Here is a 27,124-nt window from a genome sequence, read left to right on the forward strand (position 1 = left end):
ATTACATACTTTACAGTATGTCTTAAAGGGGATGCACCTTTGGGCTGAGCGCAGGTGTTCATGCCTGTAGTCCCAGCAGGCATGAACCTATGAACCAAAGTATGTAATTACTTTCTCAGGAAAGTGACAATTCGGATAGGGAAACGATACACAATTAACTATTTTACTAAGTACTTGTGCAATTTTAGAACCATATGTGAAAGTCTTAAGAAAACACAGAAGGCGGCCAGGTGCTGTGGCTCCTGCCTGTAATCCCAGCACTTTGAGAGGCTGAGGCAGGATGATCCCTTGAGCCCAGAAGTTCAAGATCAGCCTGGGTGACATAGCAAGACCCCATTACTACAAAAGCAATATATATCTATATATATATGGCTGGTGGTGCTTGCTTGTAGTTCCAGCTACTCAGCAGGGAGGCTGAGGCAGGAGGATCGCTTGAGCCCAGGAAGTCAAGGTTTCGAGGTTGCAGTGAGTTGATTGTGGCACTGCAGCCTGAGTGACACAGCGAGGCCCTGTCAAAGAAAGACGAAAGAAAAAAAAGAAAGAAAGAGAGAGAGAGAGAGAAAAAAGAAAAAAAGAGAAAAGAAAGAGAAAAAAAAAAGAAAAGAAAGAAAGAAAGGGAGAAAGAAAGAAAAGATAAAAAGCACAGAAGAGGATTGGGAGGTTATGGGTTACAGTTATTGAGGGTGTGACCCTGGCCAGGCAATTAGGGGGTTGTAGGAAGGGTGATAAGGGGAGAAGAGGATTTAGGAATACAAATTTCAGGGTCTTTTTGTGTTCGCAGGAATTTCTGTTCCCTCACAACTTTCACCATAAGATAAATCTAATGTTCGACTAGAGACCGCTCCCGCGCCTTGAACTTGCAAATTTATGAACCAGGGGCAAAAAAACCCGGATGCGGAGCCTGGCCTCCCACCAGCAAGAGAGCCCACCAAGTCCCAGGAGGGGCGGGGCCAAGGGCGGGTCGGGCCAGAGCTTTGGGCGGGGTTGGCCGTGCTTGCGCCGGAACCGGCCCGCCCCGCCGCTAGGGGCTGACGGAGAAGCCAGGCGTGGATTGGTGTGTGAGCACGTCGGCCTCTCTTCATAGGCCGCGCAGGACTACTCGAGAGACTTTAATTGGCTCAAGAGGCGCTGAGCGTTCATTGGCTGGGCTGGGTCGTCCGGGCGACGAAAAAGGGGAAGGGGTGCGGGGCCTGGCGGGCAAACTGAGGCTACGGACTGTTGGGTGGTTCCGCGGGGCGTTGTCGGGAGAGCTGCGGAGCTAGGTGTCCAGGGTTCACGCCACACTCCAGGAGGTGCCTGAGCGAGTGAGCCGACCAGCGAGCCCCGCGGGTTGGGACCATGGGCTGCTTCTTCTCCAAGAGACGGAAGGCTGACAGGGAGTCGCGGCCCGAGAACGAGGAGGAGCTGCCAAAGCAGTACAGCTGGGATCAGCGCGAGAAGGTAATGAAAGTCGTGTAGCCGCCGTCTCGGCCTCCCTGAGCCGCTGCGCCAAGGTCCCTTATGGCCCGGTACCACTGAGGGGGCCGACCCTACAGCTGCCGCACTCTGTTGAACGCGGATAGCTGAAGTCCGGGTGCACGACTTTTTGGGACTCGGAGTCGTGAAGTACAGCGCCAGCGAGGGCGCCTGGAGGGTTGTGGAGCTCCGGAAGGAGTCTTAGAGTTTGTTGTCTTGTTAGACAGACCCACCCTGGAGCTTTCTCGGGCTCCCAACCCTGCTGCCTTGCTCTGACTTCCTGTCGGAGATGATCGGTTCTAGAGAGGGAAAGAGCCGAGCATGCCCTGTATCTCAAATCACCTGGTTTCATCCACTGGCAGCACCAGGCGGGGTTTTGTCCAGTCGTCGAGTTATGTATATGGGACTGATTCTCATCTCTTCCGGGGCTTAATGTGCTGTGGCTGTTTTCTCTTTTGTCTGCCCTCCCCGGTAAATCTCTTTGGTGCCTCATGATATATTTCACTGCTGAATTTTCTCAATTACTGAGTGGACTGTTTAATGTACGGCTTTATTCTCCCTCCGCTTCCAGTTATCCGAAAGAAATAATGACTATCGAATCAGTCTTAGAATGTGTATTAAGACTGTAAGGTGAAAATAAGCGGCATAAACCAGATAGTATTTTCCTGCTGGTTTAAATGAATGAAAATGTCCTTATTTTCACTTTTGTATATAGCCAGAAACCAAAAAACTTTGAAAACGTCCATTAGTCTTACACAAAACACACTTGGTCATACATTTCACAATAGTTCCTCTTTCTACATAGTTCTTCATTTGTGCCTACTAAAATACTTTGATAGACTTACCAGTTATTGCTCCCAAACAAAATAAGGGATTTTTCAAATAAGTATTATGAACAGTTAACTCCTTGCTTAAGGCAACATATGTTTACCCAAGAATACTTTATAGTAAACGTATTGACGTTTTGGAGTCATAGAACTTTCTGCATGATTTCCAATCCCCAAGAGAATGTATTCAGGTAAGCTCTGGTCTCGAAGAGTCAGAATTAAGAAATTGAAAGCTTTTTGCAGTTTTTCTCAGCCCCATCTTTCTCCCCCTACTTCTCATACACACCCTTCTTGGGTCACTCAGTACATTCTCTCTTACTCATACTCGATAGCATTATTTTATAATGTAGGGGAAGAAAGTACTGTGCTGTCTGTTTCAGAAGAAGAATGCACCTGCCATTTAAAGTTTGATAGGCGGTTTTTAAAAGATCACTAACAATGTTCTTTTAGCTTGAACTGTCTGCCACAGAGAAAGCTGTATATTTTATTTTTATTTTAGTTTTTTCTTCTGAACCCAGGCTACATCTAAATTACGTAAAATGCCTTTGTTTTTTATTTATAGTAGTCTTGGTTGCCTATGTATGACTCATCGTTTCACAATAAATTGTTTTACAGTTAACGTTTATTAACATACTATTTGGGTTAGTTGGGATTTCTCATGTTAATCCTTCTTTTAGATAAGTGGGTGTGTCCTGGCTTTTTTTTTTTTTTTTTTTTCTTCTTTTGCCCATTGGCTGAGTAAATGCGTTGAGAAATATAATACTGGACACCAACATCTAAGCTTTTTCCTTACAAATGAGTGTGTAGTAAACTTTCAATTGTAGACACTGTTTTGAGCTTACAGAGAACATTTTTTTTTTTTTTTTTTTTTTTGAGAAACAGTATACTAAGTTCTGTAGTTGTAGAGATGTAAGAGATGTTACTGGATATGTGAAATAAGCTCATGCTTCTGGGTGTGTGTATAATAAACGTCAAAATCTTAATCAACTCAATGAATCAAAATGAGAATTTCTAACCAAATGAGCATTATATTCTGAAAACAACCCAATTTTAAAATCTTTTGGACTATCGAAGAGAATTACCGGCTTACGTTTTGAGACAATGCAGATACCACATTTCCCAACTAGCTTTTTCTTTTTCGACTTTTTTTCTTTTGGAATTACTAGGAATTCTTTCTAAGGTGCCTCATTTAAGATAGCTTGTTAAATTTTATACAATTTAAAATATTTTTTTCTGGGACCAGGCATGGTGACTCATGCCTGTAATCCCAGCACTTTGGGAGGCCAAGGCTGGTAGCTCTCTCGAGCCCAGGAGTTCCAGACCAGCCTGGGCTACGTGGTGAAACCTCATTCCTACTAAAAATACAAAAATTAGTGGGGCATAGTGGTGCATACCTGTAGTCCCAGCTACTCGGGAGGCTGAGGTGGGAGGATCACCTAGCTCAGGACTTAGAGTCTGCAGTGAGCCATGATTGGGCCACTACACTCCAGCCTGGGCAACAGAGTGAGAATCTGAAAAAATAAATAAATAAAATATGTTTTTCTAGTTCCTTGCCTCCCATCAGGTCAATTTGGGCTAGTGTGCAAATGTTCTGTATTACTCCAATGATACTTTTACTGAACATGGTCTTGTACCTTAAAAGGGACAGAATGCAAATATAGCCCAGAGAACATAAATGAGATATGATGCATGCATATTAATAGAAATGATTTGTATTAAAAGTTTAGGCTTCTGGAATGCGATCATGGATTATAGCATAGACAGTTTTAAAGTTCTATCAGACAATTACCATTCAACTTGTAAGACTTTTAAGTGTAAAAACAAAATGGGTTGCCTGAAAAATTTCCTTGCAACTTGGAAAAGGGCGTTTATATTTTTCCTTAGGTTGTGTAATCAGAGTATCTTTTTTTTTTTTTTTTTTTTTTTTGAGATGGAGTCTCTGTTGTTGCCCAGGCTGGAATACAGTGGCGCGATCTCAGGTCACTGCAACCTCCGCCTCCCGGGTTCAAGTGATTCTCCAACCTTAGTCTCCTGAGTAGCTGGAATTACAGGCGTGCACCACCATGCCTGGCTAATTTTTGTATATTTTTAGTAAGACAGAGTTTCACCATGTTGGCCAGGCTGGTCTTGAACTCCTGACCTCAGATGATCTGCCCCCCTCCCAGCCTCCCAAAGTGCTGGGATTACAGGCATGAGCCATTGCACCCAGCCTAGAGTATCTTTATTGAGGGACACCCCTTGGGTTTTGGGGTTTGAGTTGTGTAATTGGGTCAGCCTTAGGGGACTGAAGCTGAGAGAAATTGTCTCAATTAGAAAGAATGTTTGGGGACTAAGCATTGTCATAGCAACTGACATACTGTAGTCAACAGTGTAAGAAGCTCATTTTCTATTGCTGCTGACTTTGAAAAAGAAGACAGTTTACTATACAATTCCTACACTGATGTAATGAGAAATATTTTTGGATTGTAAGACTTGTGTTTACATTATTTCAAAAGAAATGTTTTTATCCTTATCTGTATGCTGCCACCCATAGGTAGGCAAATTATTCAGTATATATGTACTCAAACACCAAGTAAGACTCAATTATAAGACTTATCCCTGCCCTGCAAGAGTTTACTGGCTTTCTGGAGTTAAAACAGGAAATATTTAAGTACACATGAGGTGAGGAAAAGTGGTACAGAAAAGCGGTTTTCATCTTCCAGTTATTCATGCCCATACTCTTCCTCCTAGATAATAGAAATGAGGATTAACTCTCTAAACAATGATGGCTTAAGTATGAAAATTGTGATTTGAGTATGGACAACACATGTTGTATCTGTTATATTTGCCTCATATTCAATAGAAATAATACTAAACAAAAACCTTATGCCAGAAATTCAACTATCTATTGTGTAACTTTGGGTAAAGCAGCCAGTTTGTGCACTTCACGTTCCTCAGCTATGTAGTAGAAGAAAGCTAAAGATTTCTCTACTGTTTAGTAAGGTTAAGGCCTGTTCTGAAGAAGAGGTTTTAGATAATAATGGTCACCTTGAGGAAAGAACTTAAACCAGAGGTTGGGCATGACAGAACTGGTTTTAATATAAGGCAGGTCATAATTCCCAGAGTTGGTCATCAGTGGAAGGGGTAGCTTTGTTGAGGGCCTGATCTTCTTGTTAGTCAAAACTTTCGGACAGTTGGGGTGATCATCTGCTAGAAAGAAGTGTCTGCACTGAGTAAGAGGAGGCTAGATACTGCTTTTATCCTTCTTTTAAGTATAAAAAGTATTCTAGTTACCCATTGCTGTGTACCAAACCACCCTAAAACTTAATGGCTGCAAATAATGGCAAATATTTTGTTTACAACTCTTTAATTTGTGTAAGGTTAAGCAGGGTGACTCTTCAATGTGCTATCAGCCGCGACAGTTTTCAAGATGGCTTGACCACCTAGCTGGCTGGCAAGTTGATGCTGGTTTTGGGCTGGGAGCTCAGCTGGGGCCCCTCCATGTAACCCTGGCTTCCTCACAGTGTGATGGCAGGGTTCCAAGGGCAAGCATCCTAAGAGAGATTGGCAGAAGCTGCATGATTTTTTCTAACTAGATTCTTAAGTGAATTCTTAAGTCACTTAATTTGACTTAATTTGAATGTGGCAGAAGTAATGCTGAGGCAGTCACAAATGCCCACCCAGTTTCAAGAGGAGGTGACCTCTTAATGGGAGGAGTGTCAGAGCGTTTGCCAGTAGGTTTTAAATCTTCTACATAAAGTTGTTTAAAGGATATAACTAGCTCTTTGTTTGTTAACTTTTAAAATAGCTTTTTAGAGATATAATTCATATGCCATACAGTTTACCCATTTAAAGTATATAATTCATTCTAACTATATATATATATATATTTTTTTTGAGATGTAGTCTCCCTCTGTTGCCTGGGCTGTAATGTAGTGGTATGATCTCAGCTCACTGTAACCTCTGCCTCCTGGGTTCAAGCGATTCTCCCACCCCAGCCTCCTGAGTAGCTGCGATTACAGTCATGTGCCACCATGCCCAACTAATTTTTGTATTTTTTAGTAAAGATGGGCTTGTGCCATGTTGGCCAGGCTGGTCTCGAACTCCTGGCCGCAAATGATCGGTCTGCCTCAGCCTCCCAAAGTGCTGGGATTACACTTTATTTCAGAACTAGTAACTTGCAAAATTATGATGGAGCCACCGTGCCTGACTAACTGTATTTTCGTACTCATTAACCAACCACTGTTCATCCTCTCCTCCCCACTACCCACCACAGCCAACTATTGTTGATAATAATTTATTGTATATTTCAAAATAGCTAGAAGAGAAAACATGGAATGTTCCCAACACAAAGACATGATAAATGTTTGATGTGATGGATATCCCAGTTACCCATATTTGATCATTACAGTGTTGTATGCTTGTATGAAAACATCACATGTACCCCATAAATACATAATACTATTATATATCCATAAAAATTTAAAATAAATTTAGTTTAAAAATAAAGTATATAATTCAGTATTTTTTAGTAAGTTCACAGGCTTATCACCGTGATCTAATTTTGGAAAATTTTCATCCCTGGAAAAAGAAACCCTGTACCCATTAGCAATCATTCCCCATTCTCGTCTTCCCAGCCCCTGGAAAGCACAAACTTAGTTTCTGTCTCTATAGGTGTTTCTATTTTGGACGTTTCACTTCAGTGGAGCCACAGTATTTAGCTTTTTGTGACTAGCTTCTTTCACTTTGCATGTTTTTGAAATTTGTCCATATTGTAACATATCAAGACCTTATTCCTTTATATGGATATACCACATTTTATTTATCTATTCATCAGCTGTTGGACATTCGGGTTGTTTCTACTTTTTGTCTATTGTGGATAATGATGCTATGAACATTTATATACAAGTTTTTGTCTGGACATGTTTTCATTTCTCTTGTGTACACATCTAGGTTTGGAATTGCTGGGTCATATGGTAACTCTGTGTTTAACTTTTTGAGGAACTGCTAAACTGTTTTTTAGAGTGCTTGCGCCATTTATATTTCCACCAGCAATGTGTGAGTGTTCCAATTTCTTCACGTATATAAAATTTTGATAAAGGTAAAAAGCATAGAGAGTGAAAAGTATATGGGGCTGGCATTTTAATTTGTATCCTGCACCCAACTGTACCTCACTGGTAAAGTAATTTAGGTTTTAGCCTCAGTTTCCTAAGATCCTTTCCACTTCTCTAATTCTCTGAGCAGCTCATGAGGGAGGTAAGCATTGCTAGAAACATTCAGGCAAAGCTAGATGAACAAAGGAAATGTGATAGGATGTAAAATAGATTCAGATCATATTAGATGATATGGGTAATCTTTTCAATCCTAAAATTTCATAATTCTGGGCTGGGCGCAGCGGCTCATGCCTATAATGCCTGTAATCCCAGCACTTTGGGAGACTGAGGCAGGTCGATTATGAGGTCAGATGATCGAGACCATCCTGGCTAACATGGTGAAACCTCGTCTCTACTAAAAAAAAAAAAAAAAAAAAAAATTAGCCAGGTGTGGTGGCACGCACCTGTAATTCCAGCTACTTGGGAGGCTGAGGCACGAGAATTGCTTGAACCTGGGAGGTAGAGGTTGCAGTGAGCTGAGATTGTGCCAGTGCACTCCAGCTTGGGTGACAGAGCAAGACTCTGTCTCAAAAAAAATTTCATAATTCTATTTTGTGGTTATATATTTCACAACATGGTAAGCTAATACAAATATAAGTATTTCAGTTTCTCAAATCATCAATAAGCAAAGCTCATAAGTAAGCTCAATATACTGGTCTTATTATTTCTATAATTATGTGACATTAATGTTTTCATTTGTGAAATAACCTCTCAGCTACATGACTGTCTAGCCGTGAAGCTGACTTAACAATGTTTAATTTTTAAGTATTTGTTTTAATTGAAGTGTAACTTACACACAGTAAAATTTACCCTTGTTAAGTGTATGGTTCTATGAGTTTTGACAAGTAAATACAGTTGTGTAGCTATCACTAATCAAGACATAAAATGGTTCCATCATCCCCCAAAAATTCTTCCTTTGTAGTCAGTTTGCTCCTTTGTAGTCGGCCTGATTCCCAGCTCCTGATAAGTTTTCTATCCCTATAGTTTTGTCTTTTCAAGAATGTCGTATATGTGGAATCATACAATATATAGCCTTTTGAGTCTGGCTTCTTTCACTTAGCATAATGCATTTAAGATTTATCCATGTTGATGTTGTTGCATGTATCAGAAGTTCCTTTTTTTTTTTTTTTCCTTTTTTGAGACGGGGTCTCACTGTGTCACCCAGGCTGGAGTGCAGTGGCACAATCTTGGCTCATTGCAGCCTCAACCTCCAGGGCTCAAGTGATCCTCCCATCTCAGCCTCCCAAGTAGCAGAGACAACAGGCGAGTGCCACCATGCTCAGCTAATTTTTTGTATCTTTTTGGTAGAGATGGGGTTTTGACATGTTGCCCAGGTTGGTTTCGAACTCCTGAGCTCAGGTGATCTACCTGCTTTGGCTTCCCAAAGTGCTGGAATTACAGACATGTGCCACCATGCCAGACCAGGAGTTCCTTTTTAATTGCTGAGTAGTATTCCATTGTATGGATGTATCACAGTTTGTTTATCCATTCATCAGTTAAAGGACATTTGGGTTGTTTCCAGTTTTGGTAATTATGAATAAAGCTACCATAAATATTTGTGTACAGTTTTTTGAGTGAACGTAAGTTTTCATTTCACTTGGGTAAATACCTTTGAGTGGGATTGCTGATCATATGGAAATTGTTTATTAAACTTTACAAAAAACTGCCAGGTCAGTGGCTTACACCTGTAATCGTAGCACTTTGGGAGGCCAAAGCAGAAGGATCACTTGAGGCCAGGAGTTCAAGACCAGCCTGGGCAACATAGTGAGACCCCATCTCTACAAAATGGATAAACATAGCCAGGCATAGCAGCATATGCGTATAGTCCCAGCTACTTGGGAGGCTGAGACAGAAGGATCACTTGAGCCCAGGAGTTTGAAGCTGCAGTGAGCTCTGATTGCACCACTGCACTCCAGTCTGGGCAACAAAGCAAGACCCTGTCTCTATAAAATAAAAATAAAAATTTGGAAAACAAACTGCCAAACTATTTTTCAAAGTGGCTATGCCATTTTGCCCACCAGCAACATATGAGAGATACAGTTGCTCCACATCCTCACATCACTTGCTTGGTATTGTCAGGTTTATTTGTTTCTTTTTAAGAGACAGGGTCTGCTCAGTCTCCTAGGATGGACTACAGTGGCATGATCATGGCTCATTGCAGCCTGGATCTCCTGGGCTCCAGTAGTTTTCCCACTTAAGCCTCCCAGGTAGCTAGGACTACACTACATGTGTCTGCTACCACACTTGGCTACTATTTATATGTTTTGTAGAGGCAGAGTCTCGCTGTGTTGCTCAGTCTGGTCTGAAACTCCTGGCATCAAGCGATCTTCCCACCTTGGCCTCCCAAAGTGCTGGCATTACAGCTGTGAGCTACTGCACTTGGCCTAGCTTTAAAAAAAATGTTTAGCCATTCTAATAGGTATGTAGTGATGTTTCATTGTAGTTTAACTTGCATTTCCCTAATGACTTGCATTTTTCATGTACTTATTTGCCATCCATATATCTTTGGTAAAGTGTTTATTCAAATCCTCTGCCCATTTTTTATTGGGTTATTTGTTCCCTTATTATTGAGTTTTTCAGAGCTCTTTATATATCTTGGCTACAAGTCCTCTGTTTATGTATGTTTTGCAAATACCTTTTTCCCAGTTAATAACTTCTCTTAAGAGTGTCTTTTGAAGAGCAAACATTTTCAATTTGGGTAAAAGTCCAGTTTCCATTTTTTCTTTTATGGATTGTGTTTTTGGTTTCACATCTAGGAAATCTTATAAACCAAGATTACACATTTTTTCTCCCCTGTTTCCTTCAAGAAGTTTTATAGTTCTTGGTTTTCTATTTAGGTTCTGTGATTCATCTTGAGTTAATTATTGTATATGTTGCAAGGTATTGATTGAAATTCTTTTTTTTTCTTTTTACATATAGATGTCCAGTTGTTCCAGTGACTATCCTTTCTCTATTGAATTGCCTTTGCAGCTTTGTCACTCTCTCTCTCTGTTTCTGTGTGTGTGTGTGTGTGTGTGTGTGTGTATAAAATCTATGTAGTGTGATCTATATAGATATATATAGAGAGATATGCCTGTTTATGAACTCTCTATTCCATTGATTTGTGCATCTAGTAACCAATTGTTTTTGTCTGAATATGGTTGAATATGAAGAAGCAGCCAAGAGAATGTATTTAGGAGCCAGACTGTCTATGCCTGAGATAAGCTCAAGGACTGACTAACAGTGTGTCCTTGGACAAGTTACGTAGCCGCCATGTGCCTCAATTTTCTCAAGCATAAAACAGAGATCGTTATAGTGCACAACTCTTCTAGGGGTTTTTATGGATTGAGTGAATGACTGTAGAGCACATAGTATGATGCCTGGCACATATATAGTGCTTCTTTTTTTTTTTCCTGTTTGTTTGTTTGTTTGAGACAGAGTCTCGCTCTATCACCCAGGCTGGAGTGCAGTGGTGCAATCTTGGCTCACTGCAACCTCTGCCTCTTGAGTTCAAGTGATTCTCCTGCCTTAGCCTCCTGAGTAGCTGGGATTACAGGTGTGCACCACCATCCCTGGCTGATTTTTTAATTTTTAGTAGAGATGAGGTTTTACCATGTTGGCCAGGCTGGTCTCGAACTCCTGACCTCGTGATCTGCCCACCTTGGTCTCCCAAAGTTCTGGGATTACAAGCGTGAGCCACCACACCTGGCCCTATATAGTGCTTCTTATACTCCTGAGTCTTTTTACTTCTATTCAGACTGTATTTCCATTAGAATTAACAAATCCCATTATTTTATCTCACATTAGCATTATGGAAATTTAACTGTGGAGATGAATTTTAATGAAATGTTTGTATTGCTGCTTAGTAAGAGAATAAGATGTTCATTTTTGTTTTCTGTTGGGAAAATAATGCTAAACTTGGTTTAATAGCTATAGGACATTAAATTAATATCAGATGAATTGCAACTCTTGAAATCTTTCTTTTTTTTTTTTTTTGTTTGAGACAGAGTTTGGCTCTTGTCTCCTAGGCTGGAGTGTAGTGACATGATCTTGGCTCACTGCAACCTCCACCTCCCAGGTTCAAGCAATTCTCCTGCCTCAGCCTCCCGTGTAGTTGGTATTAGGCACCTGCCACCATGCCAGGCTAACATTTGTATTTTTAGTAGAGGCGGGGTTTCCCAATGTTGGGCAGGCTGGCCTCAAACTCCTGAGGTGATCCACCTGCCTCTGTCTCCCAAAATGCCTGGATTACAGGTGTGAGACACTGTGCCCAGCCCCTTTCTTTGATTTTTAAAGCACATCCATTACCTTTTAAGGACTGTAGTAAGAAATACAGTCTAGGCCAAGCACAGTGGCTCACGCCTGTAATCCCAGCACTTTGGGAGGCTGAGGTGGACAGATTGCTTGAGTCCAGGAGTTCAAGACCAGCCTGGACAACATGGTGAAACCCTGTCTCTACAGAAAATGCAAAACTTAATTGTGCATGGTGGTGTACACTTGTAGTGCCAGCTACTCAGGAAACTGAGGTGTGGAGGATTGCTTGAACCCTGGAGGTAGAGGCTGCAGTGAGCCATGAGTGTGCCACTGCACTCCAACCTGGGCGACAGAGTGAGACCCTGTGTCAGAAAAACGAAACAAAGCAATCTAAACTAAACTCACTTCATAAATGGCTCTTATGAAAAAGTGATTTAAAACATGACCTTTCTGTGTTTGTGATTTTAGACACTTTATTTCACAACTAGTAACTTGCAAAATTACCATGGATTTCAGTTTCAGTTGTTTATGATTACTTTTTTTTTTTTTTTTTAAGTGTCAGAGTATTGCTTTGTCGCCCAGGCTGGAGTGCAGTGGCACACTCATGGCTTACTGTCGCCTTGAACTCCTGGGCTCAAGTGATCCTCCTGCCTTAGCCTCCTGAGTCTCTAGGACTACAGGCATGTGCCATCATGCCCAACTAAGTTTTTTTTTTTTTTTTTCTCCCCCTTCCACCAACTCACTTCAAATAATCTGCTAGGTTTTAAAAAACTTTTTTAGAGTCGGGGGTGTCGCTGTGTCACCCAGGCCAGTCTCAAACTCCTGGCTTAACTAGGCCACTGGCCCACTCTCAAGTAGCTGGGATTACTGATATCAGCCACTGTGCCTAGCTCCTATTACTTTTTGTTTTGAAAAACATTCAGGAATTGTTGAGAAAGTACAGAAACATAAATCTTAAATTTCTCCGTGGAAGGCTGTGCTGACGATCCAAATAATTTTATACTACACAGCTATTTAGCTATAAAATCTTTAGCTATCAGATTAATTTCTCCCTATGAGCTAGGAAAACTGGAGTGTCCAGAGAAAATACTTAGGATAGTAAATTACATTTAACTCCTCAGCATTGGCAGCTGTTGTGGACCGAATGTTTGTCAAATTTATATGTTGAAGCCCTACCAGCCTACACGTGGCTGTATTTGGAGATGGGACCACTAAGGAAGTAATTAAGGTTAAGTGAGGTCATAAAGGTAGAGTGCTGACCTGATAGGATTAGTGTCCTTATAAGAAGATTCAGTTAGCTTGCACTTGCTTCCTCCCTCTCTTTTACACAGAGGACAGGTGTGGTGATGACATAGCAAGAGGATGGCTTTTGCAGTCTAAGCAGACTAAAACAGGCTGCCATAACAAAATACCACAGACTGGTGGCTTAAATAACGGAAGTTTATTTCTCACAGCTCTGGAGCCTGGGAAGTCCAAGATCAAGGTGCCAGCAGATTTAGTGTCTGGTGAGGGCTCTCTTCCTGGCTTGCAGACAGCTGCCTTCTTACTGTGTCCTCACATGGCCTTTCCTCTGTATTCATCCTTCTACCTTACCTTCTACAGCCATTGAATTACCAGTCTGCTTATTCTCTTCCGTCAGTAGTTTTCAAATTCATCCCATCTTCTTCTTCCCTACTAACTACAGCTCTGGTTCCAGCCCTTTCTGTATGACTACAATAGTCTCTCAGATCAATTCATATTCCATGTGTTCTTATCAGAGTAATTATCCTGACATATAAATTGGCTTATTTAAATTTTTCTGTGGTTCCCTCTTGTCTGTGGATAACTTCTAAGCTTTATAATACAGTCCCTGCCTATCTCTGTAGCTTCATCTACTAGCAAACATTCTGATAGTATGTGTAACATCAAACTACTTTCAGTTTTCCTCCCAATCCCTGAAGAATTTTACTTTGTTTCTTCTGTTACTTTTGCCTGGCATGGGAAGGGAAGGTCCTTTATTCCTACCCTTTTTATCTAAGGAACTCTAGCTTATCCATTCTCACTTTTTGCAGAATTTCCATCTCACTTCTCCTCCCAGCCCCAGGTGTCCCTTCTCTGTCCCCTCCAGAATATTCTCAGCATCTCTCATTACATGGTTAAGTTGTTTTTAGTTTAGTTAAGGTGAATGTTTACTTCTTTTATGTTAAGAGCTGGTCATATTCATTTTAGTGCCTAAAACAATGTCTAGCTCATATTGGGTGTTCATATGTTGGTAGAGTAACCAAACATCCAGAAAGTAAAGGTGACTTTCGGCCGGGCGCGGTGGCTCAAGCCTGTAATCCCAGCACTTTGGGAGGCCGAGGCGGGTGGATCACGAGGTCAAGAGATCGAGACCATCCTGGTCAACATGGTGAAACCCCATCTCTACTAAAAATACAAAAAAATTAGCTGGGCATGGTGGTGCGTGCCTGTAATCCCAGCTACTCAGGAGGCTGAGGCAGGAGAATTGCCTGAACCCAGGAGGCGGAGGTTGCGGTGAGCCGAGATCGTGCCATTGCACTCCAGCCTGGGTAACAAGAGCGAAACTCCGTCTCAAAAAAAAAAAAAAAAAAAAAAAAAAAAAGGTGACTTTCAAGATCAGGTCATTTAGAGAGGACAAAACTGAGACTGGAAGACGAGTACCTCTTTTATTGCCTCAAACTGCAGAACAGTGCTCCTTAGGGTACAGCATAAAACTGGATAAGTACAATATCTATTGTGCAATTACTAAGTCAATTTAAGCTCATTTGCTTATAATTAAGATAATTAAATTTTGCTTTATAAATCAAATTTTTACATATTGTATATATGGGGGCCTATGGTGCATGAATAGTTTTGCATGAAATTTATATAGTAACAAACAGTTAAAACAGTTGAAGTAGATAGGAAAGTCACAAGGAAGAAACAAAAATGGGCTTTTAGTGACCATACTTTGATAGTTAAAAAAATTATTGTGACATTTCCCAGGCATACTGTTTAAAAGATTACATGGGCTGGGCTTGGTGACTCACACCTGTAATCCCAGCACTTTGGGAGGCCAAGGCAGGTGGATTACCCAAGGTCAGAAGTTCAAGACCAGCCTGGCTAACATGGTGAAACCCCATCTCTGCTAAAAATACAAAATTGCTGGGCATGGTGGTTCACGCCTGTAATCCCAGCTACTCAGGAGGCTGAGACAGGAGAATTGCTTGAATCCAGGAGGCGGAGGTTGCAGTGAGCCGAGATCGTACCATTGCACTCCAGCCTGGGAGACAAGAATGAAATTCCACCTTGGAAAAAAAAAAAAAAAAGACTATATGAGCTGTAGTATGGAAGATCTAAGGATGGAAATGGCCAAATTTGAAAAATTGCATTGTAGCTTAATAAATGCTTGAATTAAATTTGCTTACAACTTACATATTGTGATTCTTGTGCCTTCAGGTTCTTCTGTTTTCCATAGCATATTGCAGAAATCAGTTGGGGTTTAGAAACTGAGACCCATATATTGATTTGCAAAAGGATAGAGAAATATATTTTGGTCTGGGTGCATTCTCAATTTCAGGATTTTTTTTTTTTTTTTTTGAGACAGAGTCTTGTTCTGTCACCCAGGCTGGAGTGCAGTGGTGCGATCTCGGCTTACTGCAACCTCCACCTCCTAGGCTCAAGCTATTCTTGTGCCTCAGCCTCCCGAGTAGCTGGGATTACAGATGTGTACCACCATGCCTGGGTAGTTTTTGTATTTTTAACAGAGGTTTTGCCATATTGGCCAGGCTGGTCTCGAATTCCTGGTCTCATCTGATCCTCCCACCTCGGCCTCCCAAAGTACTGCAATTAAAAGCATGAGTCACTATGCCTGGCCTCAGAATTTTTTAAAGACGTGTAAGTTTTAGGGCCAGGTGCAGTGGTGCATGCCTATAATCCCAGCACTTTTGGAGGCCGAGATGGGCAGATTGCCTGAGCTCAGGAGTTTGAGACCAGCCTGGGCAACATGGTGAAACCCCGTCTCTACAAAAATACAAAAAATTAGCCGGGTGTGGTGACGTGTGCGGTGGCCTGCACCTGTAGTCCCAGCTACTCGGGAGGCCGAGGCAGGAGAATTGCAAGAACCTGGGAGGTGGAGGTTGCAGTGAGCCGAGATCATGCCACTGCACTCCAGTCTGGGTGACAGAAAAAGACTCCATCACAAAAAAAAAAAAAAAAAAAAAAAAAGAAGTAGAAGTTTTAAAAATGAGGCATCAAAAAAGAAAAAGCATCAGAAAGATGAAATAGCAAGGTCATGATTAAGATCATTGGATACATAGGATATGAGTTGAATTTTTCACAGCCCCTTTTATTAAAATCATTTTTTAATTGCATTTTAGGTTTTGGGGTACATGTGAAGAACGTGCAAGATTGTTGCATAGGTACATACGTGGCAGTATGATTTGCTGCCTTCCTCCCCTTCACCTATATCTGGCATTTCTCCCCGTGCTATCTCTCCCCAACTCCCCACCCCCTGCTGTCCCTCCCCTATTTCCCTGCAACAGACCCCAGTGTCTTAAAATATATTATTGACCCTAGTACTCTACAAAGCTTAGTACATTTTTTACTTAAATAAATTCCAAATAGGCTAAAAGCCTACTGACAATATTGACAGTAGCAATGATGATGTAGGTGTCACCTGGGTTAAGTCGTGAGAAAACTCAAACCATAGTGTCACAGATGCTACCCTTTAGCTTTGCATGCCCAGAATATAATTTAATAACAAAGAGAGTTTTGTTATTAAATTACACAGATCCGTCTTCTGGGGGGTGTGTATTTTGACTAAGATCATTTAAGTTTTATATTATTATTGAGAGAAACAGTTTGTCCTGTTAATTTTCTTATTGTGTTTCAAAGTCATTGAGACTAAGAACTTACATTTTAGCACTAAGAACTGTGCCTGGCACCCAATAGGCATTTAATTTGATATTTGTTGAATAATGTTAATAATACTCAAGGTCTGTGTTTTGTTCCTGCAGGTTGATCCAAAAGACTACATGTTCAGTGGACTGAAGGATGAAACAGTAGGTCGCTTACCTGGGACAATAGCAGGACAACAGTTTCTCATTCAAGACTGTGAGAACTGTAACATCTATATTTTTGATCACTCTGCTACAATTACCATTGATGACTGTACTAACTGCATAATTTTTCTGGGACCCGTGAAAGGCAGTGTGTTTTTCCGGAATTGCAGAGATTGCAAATGCACATTAGCCTGCCAACAATTTCGTGTGCGTGATTGTAGAAAGCTGGAAGTCTTTTTGTGCTGTGCCACTCAACCTATCATTGAGTCGTCCTCAAATATCAAATTTGGCTGTTTTCAATGGTACTATCCTGAATTAGCTTTCCAGTTCAAAGATGCAGGGCTAAGTATCTTCAACAATACATGGAGTAACATTCATGACTTTACACCGGTGTCAGGAGAACTCAACTGGAGCCTTCTTCCAGAAGATGCTGTGGTTCAGGACTATGTTCCTGTACCTACTACCGAAGAGCTGAAAGCTGTTCGTGTTTCCACAGAAGCCAATAGAAGCATTGTTCCAATATCCCGGGGTCATAGACAGAAGAGCAGCGATGAATCATGCTTAGTGGTATTATTTGCTGGTGATTATACTATTGCAAATGCCAGGAAACTAATTGACAAGGTAAGGAGAAAAAGAAAAGAAATTGTCATACACCTAGATTTAAAAATGGACCATTCTGGAGTACTTACATTCTTTTCAAATTGGCTATTTGAAATATAGGCAACTGCCGGGTGCGGTGGCCCATGCCTGTAATGCCAGCACTTTGGGAGGCCAAGGCGGGTGGATCATGAGGTCAGGAGTTCAAGACCAGCCTGGTCAAGATGGTGAAACCCCATCTCTACGAAAAATACAAAAAATTAGCCGGATGTGGTGCCACATGCCTGTAATCCCAGCTACTCGGGAGGCTGAGGTAGAGAATTGCTTAAACCCAGGAGGCAGAGGTTGCAGTGAGCCAAGATTACGCCACTGCACTCCAGCTTGGTGACAGAGCGAGACTGCATTTCAAAAAAAAGAAAAAGAAAGAAATAAGAAATACAGGCAACCCTCAAGTTATAGTCCTTTGCCTCCACCCCCTGTCCCAATAGATTTGTCTGTAAGTAGATTGCTTGGGCCTTAAAATACTTTCTCAAAGAAACTTAAAAAATTCAGTTCAGTAAGCATTAAGCACCTATTTTTTTTTTTTGAGACAGAATTTTGCTCTTGTCACCCAGGCTGTGCAATGGTATGATCTCAGCTCACTGCAACCTCCGCCTCCTGGGTTCAAGCGATTCTCCCGCCTCAGCCTCCCGAGTAGCTGAGATTACAAGCGTGCACCACCATGCCCAGCTAATTTTTTTATTATTAGTAGAGATGGGGTTTTACCATGTTGGCCAGACTAGTCTTGAACTGCTGACCTCAGGTGATCCGCCTGTCTCGGTCTCCCAAAGTGCTGGGATTACAGGTGTGAACCACCGTTCCCAGCCAGCACCTGTTATGTGCTAGTTGCTATTATCATATTTCACTGATGATAGGATGCCTATTTGTTTTCCAAGGTTTTGCTTATGTGGAATGCATCTTACAATTGATAGCAACATAGAAATGACAAACTACAGTATATGCTAGAGATGAAGATAAATACACAAAATTCTTTGCCCTTAAAGAGTTTCCATTATACTAAATGATTTCTGGAGAAGCTCACAAAAGTAGTACTGCTTAGTAAAGCATGACATTTTATAATTATTTAGTGGGGAAATTTCTTTGGAGTTCTAATTGGTTAGGGGGTAGAAAATGCATTTTTGGTGGCGGGGGGATGAAGTCTTGCTCGGTTGTCGGGCTGGAGTGCAGTGGTGCCATCTCGGCTCACTGCAGCCTTCGTCTCCCAGGTTCAAGTGATTCTCCTGCCTCAGCCTCCCAAGTAGCTGGGACTACAGACAAGTGCCACCACACGCAGCTAATTTTTTTGTATTTTCAGTAGAGACAGGGTTTCACCATGTTAGCCAGGATGCCCTTAATCCCTTGACCTTGTGATCTGCCTGCCTTGGGCCTCCCAAAGTGCTGGGATTACAGGCGTGAGCCACTGCGCCTGGCTGAAAATACATTTAGGAATACTACCTTTGAACCCTGCTGTGACTGTGAGAGCAACCTCCACACTATGTTCCTTATTGTCCTGTACTCTATTGCCATAGAAGGGAGCTTTGTGTAGAAGAGTGAGATGGAAGCTAGGCTGGCAAAGCTTATAGGCTTATGAACAGTGGGTCTTGGTGAGCTCATGAGTAGAGAGGGTTTCTAGGGTAGCAACTTCTGCTTGAAAAATAATTGAAGATATAGAGGTTAGGGGCTCCAGAAGCAGCAGTTCCTTTGTTGGTGGATGCTCCAGTGGGAAGCCAGCAGTAGGATATATTGATTATCCATTAATCAGGTTCCTTCAGAAGGAATCTGTTTGAATTTAAAAATCAAACTTGCAGAAATGGAGAAGTGAATGGAAAAACTCATCAAGTCTCTTTTTATTTTTTTGAGACAGAGTGTAGCTTTGTCTCCCAGGCTGGAGTACAGTGGCAGGATCTCAGCTCACTGCAACCTCTGCCTCCCGAGTTTAAGCGATTCTCCTGCCTCGCCTCCTGGGTAGCTGGGATTACAGATGCTCGCCATCATGCCCGCTAACTTTTGTATTTTTAATTGAGACAGGGTTTTGCCATGTTGGTCAGTCTGGTCTTAAACTCCTGACCTCAAGCAATCTACCTGCCTTGGCCTCCCAAAGTGCTGGGATTATAGGTGTGAGCCACCACGCTCGGCTGGAAAGCTCATTATGTCTCTTTTTGAATGGATTTTTTTAAAAGTTGGAGCATATCAAAAGGAAAGATTTTATGAAAATGTTAAAAATGAATACCTCTTAATAGCTGTACATTCTACAATGTAGAAAACCCATGTAGAAATGTATGAAATCTACAAAGTATATCTGAGGTGTAGTTTTTAAACCAACAGAAGCCAAAGTATAATTTTAAGACTTTTAGATTTTCTTTTTTGTTTATGCCAATGTGATAAAAACATTCTATGAATCTGGTAAGATATAGAAAAAGGTGCTTCTGGCTTTTGAGCTATCTGATCACATGTTAATCCAATATCTGAGAGGTAAATGCTTTTATTATACTGTATGGTGATTTTTTTTTAAAACTACATACAGTTTTCAAACTATGTAATTATTTAGGTTAAACTCCTTTTTCGTAGGTAATGAGGAATGGACATAAATAATATTTAGCATGTTTAAAGAAAAAAGCCATCAAAACAGTGTTTCTTCATGAGTCATCAAATGTTCTTTAACCTTTTAACCTTTAGTATCTGGTATATGAAATGGCAGTGTTTGTGTGCCCTTGAAAAGAATATGATGAGGAAGGATGATATCCTTTAGATGTCCTCTGGAATACAATATAAATAATAATCCCAGAGTGATAATAATAACTAACACTTACATAGTGTTTACTGTATGCCAGGCACTATTGCAAGGAATTTAAATGAATTAACTCAATACTCAAAACAACTCTATGAAATAAGTGCTATTATTCCCCCATTTTACAGATATGAAAAATAGACCATAAAGAGAGTAAGTACCTTGTAAAAGGTCATTCAGCTGGTAAACAGCAGAGCCATGATTCCAGTCCAGGCAGTCTGGCTGTGTAGGCTACACCTTCACCCTTAAACATAATGCTGTTATGCTGCTTCAGTGATAAAGTTGCTGAATGCCTGGTGGAGTAGGAATGTGACTGAAAGCATGTGGACTCAAGGGCCTTCTAGTCTAGGGACTATTTAAAATGCTACAGTTATCCTATCTCATTCTGGCAGTACAGAATTAAGGAATGAAGAGAACAAACAAAAAATAAAATGCCAAGTACATATGAAGAGGGTATCAAAATATGCTGAAAAACAGAAGACTTACATATTATATTGAGAGATTACCTTTTTTAAATTTATTTTTATTTATTTATTTTGAGAGATTACCTTTTTTAAAAAATGAAATGAGTTCGTAGGGAAATATGTATAGAAACTACTGAATCTTGAGATGAAAAAAATAAAACTTGAGTCTTTCTCATGTCATAATACAAATGTCAGGACAGCTTAGACTGAAACTGTGATTGCCAACTCTATATTTGTTAAACCACAGGAGGATCACAGAATTTCATTTCACATTGTTTTAATACATTAAATAATGAATTTTTTTGTGATAAGAAGTATAAAACTTGAGAGAGGGTAGGAAGTCCAAAAAGGCTGGGTAAAGCAGAAAGTACATTCCATAGGGAGCCAAGAGAAGTTACTAGGCTTTGGTTCTCTCACCTAAAAATCAGATTCCTCGACTTCTCTTACCTACATCACAGATATGTACAGGATAAATTAAAGTAAAATAGTTTGAATTGTTTAGGAGTATTTCATCATTTGAAATTGAAGTTGGTAGTTACCACTATTTTCAAGTCTTTAAAAGTAGAAGAATTTTCATGAAAAGGAGTCTCTCCAAATCTGCAGTGAAATATTACAGTATAGTTTGTTATTTAGGTAACAGTATTTTGAAGTAATCATCAAAATCTTATCAGTTTGTGTCTATAAAATTAGAGATGATAAACACTCTAGAAAATAGGTAGAATTATTTCTGTTATTTTTATTTTATAGTCATCTGGCAGTGATGTCCATGTAATTCTCTACAATTTTTAAATATATGTTTCTTTTTTTGGAGGCAGCATTGAATCAGGGTTCTGAAATAGGATTTGAGTTTGATCAAATTTAATGGAATGGTATGGAATAATGTAGCCACAGGATGAAATACTGTCAGCCATTAAAACTGATTTCATGTAAAAAATGTCACAAGTGAAAATTTGTAGAATATTATATAAGTAACTGATTTTTTTTTAAGTAGGTAGGTCTGAAAAGTTATAGATACTAAAATGTTAACAGTCATGCTTATTCTTAGGCAGTTAAGAGCAGGGTTTTCTTTTTTTGCAGTTCTATGGATTTAACAATGAGCATATATTATTTCTGTAATGGGAGAAAAAGAAAACTGGGAGGGTATACCTGTATGGCAGTAGCATCTTTTAGTTGTAGCACCCTGGTTGATATTTCTTTGTTTCTATTTTTTATTTTTCAAATGTTCTGTGTTGAGAATACATGTTACTTTTAATTATTAATCGACGATACACTGGACACGGAAAATGTGGCACATATACACCATGGAGTACTATGCAGCCATAAAAAATGATGAGTTTGTGTCCTTTGTAGGGACATGGATGAACCTGGAAACCATCATTCTCGGCAAACTGACACAAGAACAGAAAATCAAATACCACATGTTCTCACTCATAGGAGGGTGATGAACAATGAGAACACATGGACATAGGGAGGGGACCATCACACACTGGGGTCTGTAGGGGGGAACTAGGGGAGGGCCAGCAGGGGGTGGGAAGTTGGGGAGGGATAACATGGGGAGAAATGCCAGATATAGGTGATGGAGAGGAAGGCAGCAAACCACATTGCCATGTATGTACCTATGCAACAATCTTGCATGTTCTTCACATGTACCCCAAAACCTAAAATGCAATAAAATATATATTAAAAAAAAAAAAACTAACAAGGTTTGCTAAAAATTAAGTGATTGGAATGACTACATTTTTTTTCTTTAAGAGACAGGATCTTGCTCTGTTGTCCAGGCTGGAGTGTAGTGGTGAGATCATAGCTCAGTGTAACCTCAAACTCCTGGGCTCAAAGGATCCTCCCACCTCAGCCTCCTGAGTAGCTGGAACTACAGGCACATGCCACCACACCTGGCTAATTTTTAAAATTTTTTATAGATGGGGTCTTGCTATGTTGCCCAGGCTGGCCTCGAACTCCTGGTCTCAAGCGATCCTCCCATGTTGACCTCTCAAAGACCTTGGATAGCAGGTATGAGCCATGATGCTGGGCTGACTTTGCATTTTTAAAAACTACTTTCATAATTACTTTAAAAATTAATACATCCTTGTGGAGAATTATAGAAATAAGAAAGAGTAAAATAAGTTCAAAATGAGTATGTAATTGTACCATACCTTGAATAATCTTTTTAGGAATAATTTTTAAATTTATTTAAGAGACAGGGTCAGATTAACTAGGTTTGAATCACAGCTCTGTCACTTAATTGTTAAATGTCCTTGGGCAAGTCCTTTAATCACTGTGTGCCTTAGTTTTCACATCTGTACAATGAGGATAATGATACCTACTTCATGGGAGGGTTAAACATATACATGTAAAGTACATAAAGCTGCCTGCCACATAGTAAGTGCTCGGTAAGTGTGATCTACCATTACTGTGCTATACTATATACATTTGTATCATGCTTTTTAAAATTAACATTATTGGTCAGGTACAGTGGCTCATGCGTGTAATTCCAGCATCTTGGGTGGCTGAGGCAGGAGGATGGCTTGAGCCCAGGAGTTCAAGATCAGCCTGGCAACATGGCAAGACCCTGTCTCTACAAAAAAAATTTAAAAAGTTAGCCGGGCATGGTGGCATGGGCCTGTAGTTCTAGCTACTTGGGAGGCTGAGGTGGGAGAATCGCTTGAACCCAGGAGTTTGAGGCTGCAGTGAGCTATGATTGCACAACTACATTCCAACCAGGGCAACAGAGTAAGACCCTGTCTCAAAAAAGAAAGAAAAAGAAACTATGTAAAATTAACATTATGACATAAGCTTTTCCCCATTTTATTGTAACATCTTTGTTGTATTTAATGAGCTATGATAAATGTAATGAACTGTGGCATTTCATCATGTGACTGTACCGTAATTTACTTAACCATTCTCTTCTCATTGGACATTTGCAGTATCACCAAACTAAAACTTCCATCTGGTAGTAGAAAAATTTTAATCATGTCTTAAACTTGAGATATAATTCATATTTATTTGACCCTTAATCTTAAACTGCAGTACCAAGCCAGAACTACCCATCCAGAAGAAAGAATCTCATATAGTGAGAACTTATTATAGCAAACAACCTGAATTAGACTTATAATTAAAACAAAAATCAGTGTACTGTTGAGAAATACTAGAATAGGAAATCATTGTTTTAGTCTCAGAAATTCATTTTAAAATCTAAATGAAATTTTATTTTCACAGATGGTTGGTAAAGGCTTTTTTCTAGTTCAGACGAAGGAAGTGTCCATGAAAGCTGAGGATGCTGAAAGGGTTTTTCGGGAAAAAGCACCTGACTTCCTTCCTCTTCTGAACAAAGGTACCTTCTGGATGATTGGTATACTTTTGTGGTTATTTTCTTTACATGCTGATTTGATTTACTTTTGCCTTTAACATTTCTTTTGCGTTGCCTTCTCTTTCTCATTTGTGCTTTGTTTTTTTTTTCTATTATTGTTCAGAAATGTTAAAATTTCACATTTTAACATTCAAGGAGCCCTAGGTAACTAACTAGAAATTAGGCATTCCCTTTTTTCCCTATCCTGTGTTCTTAGTACTGAAAGTCACATTTTATTATGTATCTTATTATTGTTTTAATTATTATTGTATTATTGTTTTACCTGTATAGTGTAGTGAGTAAACATTTCATACTTCCTGCTCAGAGTTGCAAAGCACTTGATAAAGATACTATCTACCTTCAGTGTGCTTTAATCATACTGGAAAAGAAATAAGAAATATAAAGTGGTATATTATTTTATGTATTTCATATGATTGATTAACTTCCCTTGTATAATTAGAATTGTTTTCCCTAATGGGTAAATGCCACCAATAAATTTCAGATATTGGATATAGGTCTTCAAAGAGAGGAACTTAAGTACGTGTGCCCACCTGAAGGGTTACTGTCTGCCTACCTGTATTTGAAGGTGTATTGATTCTAGAGGACAGAGTATTCTTTATCTGTTCAGAGTGCGGACATTGTTTGCTGAAGGCTCATCAGGCTTTCCTTGACTGGCCTGAGCAAATATGTATAGTAATATGCAGTGTTGATTGAGTATACCCTAGAGAGGGGGCACATCTGCATTTTATATGCTCTTTATGTATAAAAATATTATAATAAACTGTGAAAACCTGTATGAAATGTTAGAGGATTGTTAGGATAAGTAATGCTGGTGTAACTCAGCTGGTAAGTATTAATGCAGTATTTGATAATACTTTTGTGGTTACTGTAGTAGTAGTAAGGACTTGCTCCAACCCTCTGCATGAATCTACCCCAGAATATATGTAGGAAATTCTGGCCTGACGCCTTTGATGCAACCATTTTGACATGGGAACATTTGGAAGCTTGAAAATGAACCTTTAACCTCTTAGCAGCTTTTGGAAATTGAATCAGGTAATAAGTGTATTGGACATCCTAAAGTGTGAGAGTTAGTAATAAAGTGAGCATGTCGGTAGGTCTAAATTAATGATTTATGTACTTGTGTGATGTTAGTGAAGTAGTATTACAGAATTGCTCCAACCCAAATATAGTATCTGCATTTAAGTAACAGAACATTCTGCATGGAAAAAGTAAACTGTTCTGTTGGTGCAAAAAGTAGAACTAAAGCCAATAAGCAGATGTTGCAGGAATTTCAGCAAATAAACAGTATATAAACAAGTCTTAAACACCAGAGATGCCTGTAGGAGGTATTCAAAGACTGATGAGTTCATAGCAAAAGATAATAGGAGCCAGCTTGAAGGAGTTTCCATGGGCCAAATTTGGGACAATTTAACAATTAAAAAGAATACTGGGACTGGATGTAGTGCCTCAAACCTATAATCCCAGCATTTTGGGAGGGTGAGGTGGAAGGATTGCTTAAGGCCAGGAGTTTGAAACGAACCTGGACAACATAGCAAGACCCTGTCTCTACAGAGAATACAAAAATTAGTTGGAGGTGATGCACATTTGTCATCCCAGCTACTCAGGAGGCTGAGGTGGGAGGGTCACTTGAGCCCAGGAGCTTGAGGCTGCAGTGAGCCATGCTTATGCTGCTGCACTATAGCCTGGGCAACAGAGCAAGAGCATGTCTCAAAAAAAAAAGAGAAGAATGAAGGTGATGATTTAACAACAGAAATCTCTGCATCCATATTGTTAAACAAAAAGGGGAGGGAAGAAAGGAATGTTCATCTGCTCTTTACAGAATATTGTGAGCTAAAAAATGCAGAAGGAATGATGGACTTCGGAAATCATCATTTTCCAACGCCAGTGTAATAATGATTTCAGACAAAGATTATCAGTGGGTGGTAAAACTATTGGGGTAAAAGTTGCTAAGAAGTAGGATAATTATACATCCTAATTCAAAGGGGAAATGTACCTTTACAGCAGAGATGTGGTGATCACCATGTTAACCCAGTGATCAAACAGCATCACTGATAGACACCCTAACATTGTGTTACTCATGATGTGATGCAGTGAAAAATACGCAACATCACCTGTAGAGTGTTCTTGCCCAAGTAACCTGAATCTAATTGAGCCAAGACTTAACTTCTAGTTTGTAGGAAGAATAGAAATATGTTAAATGACACCATAAGGAAATAATAAAACGAATCCAAAATAGAAGACATTCTACAAGACAACTGGCTAGGTCTCTTCAGACAGTGTAATGGAAAACAAAAAAGATAGAGGAATTATTCTGGATTAGGAGACTAAAGAGACATAACAACTAAATGCAATGAGTGAACCTTGATTGGATCTTAGGTTGGGTTGGAGTGAGCTGTAAAAGGCATTTTTGGGACATGTAGTGGAGTTTGAAGATGCGACAGAATTATCATTAATACCCTTTGGTATGATAATGATGCTGTAGTTATGTAGGAGCTACATGCTGAAGTGTCCTGATGTCTGCTACTTTCAAATGACTCAGCAAAATTAAGCATATATGTGCAGATAGATGGTGTTTATTGTGTAATAAAGCAAATGTGGACAAATGTTAGCTTTTGGTGGTGTAGATGAAAGGCAAATGCATATTTACGCTATTCTTTCAACTCTTCTATAATATGTAGAAATTTTCAAAATAATAAGTTGGGGAAAACTTTTAAGCTACTCAGCGGTGGAATAGTGAGTAGACTGGCAGTAGAGATATTCTAGCAGGAGTTGGATGGACTGGGCCCTTATCTAAAAGTGACCGTCAGTCATTCTAAGGCAGGGTGTCTCAACCTTGGCACTATAGACATTTTAGGCCAGGTAATTTTTGTTATGAGAGGCTGTCCCGTACCTTACAAGATGTTTAGCAGCATCTCTGGCCTCTACCCATTAGATGCCAATAGAACACTACCCCAGTTGTGGCAACCAAAAATGATTCCAGATGTTGCCAGATGTCCCCAGATCTATGGGAGGGAGGCAAAATTGCTGCCAGTTGAGAACCACTGTACTGAACTAAGAGTGGTCTTATTTATTTATTTTGAGAATTCACATGTACCTTAAATAGTTTGCACCTCAGAGTCTCTCAGTTTTCCTCTTCAGTTGCAATAGTCACATTTATTTTCAATATTTAATAAAGCTATT

At 40.0% G+C, this 27,124-nt stretch overlaps 1 protein-coding gene across 3 annotated transcripts; it reads left to right on the forward strand.

The window, feature by feature from the left end:
- The first annotated feature begins 1,021 nt into the window (after window positions 1–1,021).
- RP2 (RP2 activator of ARL3 GTPase) lies at window positions 1,022–25,352 on the forward strand. 3 transcript variants are annotated; one of them, XM_032258513.1, is made up of 3 exons: window positions 1,022–1,058; window positions 16,645–17,310; window positions 23,794–25,352. In XM_032258513.1, exons 2-3 carry the CDS (start codon window positions 16,663–16,665, stop codon window positions 23,980–23,982), a joined length of 837 nt encoding a protein of 278 aa, XP_032114404.1. In that variant the 5' UTR covers window positions 1,022–1,058; window positions 16,645–16,662; the 3' UTR covers window positions 23,983–25,352. The 3 variants fall into 3 exon arrangements, with proteins under 3 accessions (XP_032114404.1, XP_032114403.1, XP_032114405.1); XM_032258512.1 differs by lacking the exon at window positions 1,022–1,058 and adding an exon at window positions 1,079–1,440; XM_032258514.1 differs by lacking the exon at window positions 1,022–1,058 and adding an exon at window positions 9,810–9,833.
- Window positions 25,353–27,124: the final 1,772 nt, after the last annotated feature.

The sequence above is a fragment of the Sapajus apella genome, unplaced genomic scaffold (assembly GCF_009761245.1).
Source record: "Sapajus apella isolate SASKATOON/1434 unplaced genomic scaffold, GSC_monkey_1.0 scaffold103, whole genome shotgun sequence".
NCBI lineage: Eukaryota > Metazoa > Chordata > Mammalia > Primates > Cebidae > Sapajus > Sapajus apella.

Coding starts and splice junctions, on each gene's coding strand:
- RP2 (XM_032258512.1), top strand. CDS start 1,339: ATGGGCTGCTTCTTCTCCAAGAGACGGAAGGCTGACAGGGAGTCGCGG. Junction 1,441..16,644: donor GCTGGGATCAGCGCGAGAAG/GTAATGAAAGTC, acceptor TTGTTCCTGCAG/GTTGATCCAAAAGACTACAT. Junction 17,311..23,793: donor CCAGGAAACTAATTGACAAG/GTAAGGAGAAAA, acceptor TTATTTTCACAG/ATGGTTGGTAAAGGCTTTTT.